The following is a 6,083-nucleotide window of genomic DNA, read 5'->3' on the forward strand; positions in this document are numbered from 1 at the left end:
TTTTGCCCTAGATGTGGTTGTAACATGAATGGGAAATATAACACGGGTCGTGTATTAGCGTGTGTATATATATATAAAAGAATGAAATCAAGAGACCAATGGCATCAGTAAATTTAGACATTCTACATAAGATATAAATTTACTTATGCCATTGGTCTCTTGATCTCATTTGTTTTATATACACACACACACACACACACACACATGCATGCATGCAACTATGTGATGCATATACATTCCACTCTAATCATTCCTTCATTTTTATATTTCTCTGACCTCTCTCTCTCTCTCTCTCTCTCTCTCCCTCCCTCCCTCTCTCTATCTCTCTCTCTCTGATGATGGACTACCTAGCTTATGGAAACCTTACTCAATATCCCGATCCACAAGCTTGTCTATTCTAGAAACAGCCATAAGAGACTCTATCAGTTTAAATTCTCTATCGAAATACTTTTTTTCTTCTTTTGTGTGTGTGTTTCAAGTGATGGCAGAAGTTTTGCTTTTTTTTTTCATCTTCTGTCTTAATCTCTCTCCACCCACTCAAGGAGAAACCACTTCTGTCTGCCTTCAATTGCGACTCTCAACACCACTCTTGCCATTTGCAGTTCAAGTCAGAGTTTTAGTGGTAAATCAAACTGAACACTTATAGTACATATCTATTACTTTATGGCAGCCGATAAAACTCCTTCTATATACTCCACATGTGTATATAAATATACATGTATATATACGTGTATATATGTATATAAATATATACCTATATATGTATATACATGTGTATATATATATATATATATATATATATATATATATATATATATATATATGTGTATATACACATATTTGTGTGTGTATTTTTTTTTTTTTGCTAATACTGATGAGGTGAATTAATAAAAACACAAAATGTTTCAGCCTTTATATAATCCTGACTGTCATTTTGCCAGAATGGTTGTATATTTTATAAAGCATAAAATGCTGAATATGTTTCCTGTAAATCATTAATACTATTACATGGCAGGCTTATGTCCAGCACACAAGCCTATCCTCTGGTGTGATGTCCTGTGATTTTTGGGGAACTGTATATAGGAATGGAGTCAAGCATGGAACTTTCTACTGAGCCTGGACTGTATTATTACATAGGTTCTTCTGTTACAATTTGGAAATCTAGATTACATAACCATTCTTCTTCATTTAAGTTTAGAAGGAAATGTAATTCTACAAAATCTTAATCAATGTATTTATGATTTGAAAGACAGGAACTGTAAAATAAAAGTGATTCATTATTAGTTACACTCTTTTTGTACAAGACTAGTCATTTTAAATGGGATCTTTGCCTCGAGTAATGGTTCTCAATTTGGATCCATATAACTCTTTGGGGTCCATATAAGATTAATATGGGACTCACAATATATTAAGAGTCCATGAAAAAATGTTACTTTTGATGTATTTATTGCAAGAAACAGTTAAGCTTCTTTCTCTGGCAGTTTTGCATAGTTCAGCTTACACAAGTGAATGTCTGAAAAGCAAAATAGGAATTGTGAAAGAAGTTTCTAGAAAACTAGTTTTTAAACACTGAATGGCTATGGGGGTCCACCTGAGTAAAACTGTAATCAAAGGGGTTCAGAGGTAAAAAGTGGTTGAGAACCACTGACCTACAAGAAACATTATATAATTACTTCAAAATTAAAATTATTAAGTTGTTGAACCAGTCTTACATTGAAATGTTCCCATAAATATAGAAAAGAGTTAAAGTATTTCAACAGTGAATAAATGTTTTAATTCAATAGGCATAATTTTGCCTAAAAATTTTTAGCATAAGTAAATAGCCGGATAACTAAATTTGACACAGATTTACAATGTTTATTTTTGATTCTTTCATTGTCTGCCGATGTCGTCACGAGTTTAAATTCTAAACTGACTTTTCTTAGAAATTTTTATTTGCTCTTAATATTCTTTTCGTATGCATTCAGGTGTGATAAATTTTATTTCAGTTTGCTTTGAATTTGACCTATATTTTGGGTGACCTTCATGACATTGTGTTAGCATAAATTTTCGGAATTATTGGTGTGACTGATATTCTGTACCTTTGTTTTCTGTATCTAAATACATTAGCACAACAGAAGCAATTTATGATGTAATCATCAATTAAAAGATGTAATTTTCTCTGTCCTTGTTCATGTTGTTACTTATATTCATTTCATGAAGCTATATATGTATTGATCAGTGAAATGAAGACTCCTCTCCTCATCCATTTATTGCAGATCTTTCCACATGTTTCTTCACTGCCATTCTCCAAGATGTATAGAATAACAATATAAATCTGCTTCTAAAACTCTTCTTCAATATTTCAGTCTCTGTTTTCCTCTGACACAATCCTTAATATTTACCTCAACTCTGGTCGTTTCTTTATTGTTTATTTCTCATTTTTCTCATTTGTGACTCTGAACCAAGATTCAATTCAAATAAACACACCTACGCATACAAACCTTCATTCACTTGTGCACACACACACACACACACACACACAATTTGAATGTTTATTATATGATGAGACAAAAAACACTGTAAGATGTTGCTGTTTAATGTCTTTTGTTTTTTTTATCCTTGTTGTTTCAGAGTTCGACTGCCAATTACGAAATGACTGTGATCGGAGAAGCTCATGGATTAATCACAGATATGTTGGCAGAAGCTAACTTACCTCCACACATTGTCAATGGATTACGGGCTGTGAGTATCTTGCTGAAGGCCCCTGAGAACCACAACTCCATACATAAAACTAAAGTAAGCCCTTTGGTCTCGTTAAACGAGACCACCTCCTATGGGTCTGATTCTGATGACTTACCATATACTGGAGAAAGGCCAACATCATTACCAAAAGTAAGTTAAACTTTTTTTCTATTGTTTTGTTTTTCAGTCAATCATAACAAATGGATGCTATTATGGTAGTTTATTATAATTTACAGAAGCACCATTCTCTCAGAGCTTTTCTGCTAGTATTGTCATGTTTGTATGAAACTTGTGTGATGTAGGAGTAAGGCCCGAGGCTGAGTTTTCTTTGCAACCCAGAGAAACAAAAGCCAGCACATTTTGTTAAATGCAGCATTGAAGTACCAAAGAATATTTGGTAGAGGAGAATGAAGTTCAGCCTGTTTTACTACCTTCCCCTCAAAGCAACCTGGAGATCTCAATTCAGAAGGCCAGCTTTAACCCTTTCGATACCACCTCTGGCTATGTAATACAAATGTCTTGTTTTCAAAAGTTTTGAATTAAAATCTTCCTCCAAACCTTAGTCACAATTTATGTTCCTAACACTAGCTGAACGATAACCAAGTTATTTTACTAAATTCTTTGTTATATTTAAAGTAATTGAAAGAAACACAGAGCATCTCAACAGAAATACAGTAACGAAAGGGTTAGGTTTTGATGTATAAGCAAACATTCTTGAAGAGACTCCTTGCATTGTATGGGTGTATAACAGACAAGACAGCTTGTTCTGAAAAGTTATTGAAATTGGTCTTCATTGTTAATCCTTTAACAGAATTGTTCCAAGTTTTTTTTGTTTTGTTTTTTTTTTTTTGTCTTTCATTTCCTTTTCTTCTTCTTCTTCTTGTACATATTCCCTTTGCTTCTTCAGCATCCTGTTTGTTTGCTCTGCTGTTTCTGTTTGTATTTCACAACTGTTCACACAAGACATTTGTCTACATATCCTGTGCCATTTTTGTCATGAGGATTATCATTTGGCTCCTGAATATTCACAAACTGTGAAAGCTGATTCAGTGTATTGTTTCAAAGTCAATTATTCTCTCCTTGGGACACCCTAACCCTCGTCTGTAGCTGTGTGTAGCAATCTTACTCTCAACCCCTTTGTGTGTTTCATTTGTTTTGCTCTGGTTTTCTCTAATTCAGTTGCCCTTCGTCTTTCTGCATCTCTCACACATCTTTTCTTTCTTTCTTTCCTTTTTTTTTTTTTTTTTTGATGACCCACATTGAATTGAACATTTCTAATGTGGAAACAAATAATGCAGGATGTATTATTGTAATCAATATGTTAAATGAAATCAATATATCACCAACCAAGAAACACAAAGCCATCCATGTAGCCCATGTAGAAAATAAGTCAAAGCTTTCCTTATTCGATCGACCATAAACATTTGTGTTTGAATGAAACTTGAGGTGGAAAACTTCTCTCAGTAATTTTGTTATGATAAATCGATATAGTGTAAAGATTTCAAACAAATATTTTGCAATCACTTATTTTTAATGAAAACAATTGAAAAGAGAGAGAGAGAGAGAGAGAGAGCATTGCCTAGAATATACTAGGGGTGGCATTAGTTTGTTACACTCCACTTCCTTACAGACATTACTCGCACCCCTTGTTCATAATCCCAAGGTAGAATGCTTTATCATTATCAAACCACTTTGCTAATTGTCATCATTTAGCAGTCATAAATCACTTTGTTTTGAAAAATATGTCCTCTGGTGCATTACTATGACAATAACAATGGACAGAGGTCAGCAGATAGAATCCACTGTTTTTGCCAACCTCTCTAACCTGCTAAGTACACAATGAATTCATACTACAGCTTATGACCCCCTGTCTAACAGAATGACCAAACATTTTCATAGACCACTTGAAGCAGCCTTAAAAGCACAAACCCTGCTGATTGTGTTAAGTACCACTGTTTAGGAAGGCTTAGGTTGCTCCCCTGCAGAGTAACTGTATGGTCAAATGATATTTAGTTACAACAGGACAACACCAACCATATTCATCGGATGTTAAGTTACACGGCAGAGTTACCAGCATTAATAACGAGACATCAATCGGTTAACTTTTGTTCAACCCACTGTCACCACCTGGACTTGTGTATTTGTACGCAACAATACAGTTAAGCGTTCCTTGCAGGCTGTATATTCCAGCCTGTAGCATGTATTTAAAAAGCTAAACCAAAGTATATGGCTTTGAACATTCAAGGAAGACAAGAGACTGTCAGTGTAGCTGGACTTCAGCTGGCTTTTGTCAAGTCTGTTCCCCTACCACAACACCTCTTCTGCCACACATAAACATCACAATGCATTATCCAGCAACAGGGGCTGAAAAGGGTCACCGAAAGTGGAAGAAGAGTACCTTGGCCACGGTTAGGTACACTTGCTCATATTTTTATTAACACACAAACACAAAAAATAATTTATTTTTATAGTCCACCCAAAAAAATAAAAGAACTGCAAAACTTGGCATTTTTCTATGAACTTTTTATTGTTACATGGACATTTTTTTCCAACAATTTTTCTGAGAGATAGGTCGATTGATAGAGAGAAAGACAGATAAATAAGTGGGTGGGTAGGGAGGTAGGCAGATTGATTGATTGATTGCCTATGTGGATTTTCACATCTCAAAAATCAGGTGTTTCAGAAAAATATACAATTTCATCATACAATTTTCAAAATAACTGGAATTTCCACAGGTACTGCTAGCTATTCAAGGTGGTGAGCTGGCAGAATTGTTAGCACACTGGGCGAAATGCTTACCGGTATGTCGTCTGCCACTACATTCTGAGTTCAAATTCTGCTGAGGTTGACTTGGCCTTTCATCCTGTCGGGGTTGATAAAATTAGTACCAGTTACGCACTGGGGTCAATGTAATCAACTTAATCTCCTCCCCTAAGCTGCCCTCATGGCAAAAATTATTATTATTATTATTAAGGTGGCAAGTTGGCAGAATCATTAGCACGCCAGACAAAATGCTTAGCAGCATTTTGTCCATCTTCACATTCAGGGGTCAATAAATTAAGTACCAGTTGCACACTGGGGTCGACGTAATCAACTAGTCCCCCTCCCCACAAATTTCAGGCCTTGTGCCTTTAGTAGAAAGGATTATTATTATGATTATTATCATTGACTTTATTGGAGTTGTTGCTGTTGTTGTTACCATTAGCAACTGCTAGTTTGATGGCTGCCAGCCAATTTGTTCAGCTTTGAGGTGAACGATTCCAAAGACTTGCCATAAATCATTCCCATGTAACACTACTGGGAACCAAAGTTAATCAATAACTGGAACTATACTAAAGACGTGCATGTTCTGCCCCCCC

At 35.1% G+C, this 6,083-nt stretch overlaps 1 protein-coding gene across 6 annotated transcripts in view; it reads left to right on the plus strand.

Annotated features, from left to right (window-relative positions):
- The window catches only part of LOC106871093 (cGMP-inhibited 3',5'-cyclic phosphodiesterase 3A), a 282,517-nt gene that overhangs the window by 241,339 nt on the left and 35,095 nt on the right, over positions 1 to 6,083 (plus strand). For all 6 annotated transcript variants that reach the window (XM_014917386.2, XM_052965806.1, XM_052965808.1 and 3 more), the window contains one exon: positions 2,614 to 2,874. In XM_014917386.2, the coding sequence (XP_014772872.1) occupies positions 2,614 to 2,874 (261 nt within the window). The remainder of the gene's footprint in view (positions 1 to 2,613; positions 2,875 to 6,083) is intronic.

The sequence above is a fragment of the Octopus bimaculoides genome, chromosome 2 (assembly GCF_001194135.2).
Source record: "Octopus bimaculoides isolate UCB-OBI-ISO-001 chromosome 2, ASM119413v2, whole genome shotgun sequence".
NCBI classification, from domain to species: Eukaryota; Metazoa; Mollusca; class Cephalopoda; order Octopoda; family Octopodidae; genus Octopus; species Octopus bimaculoides.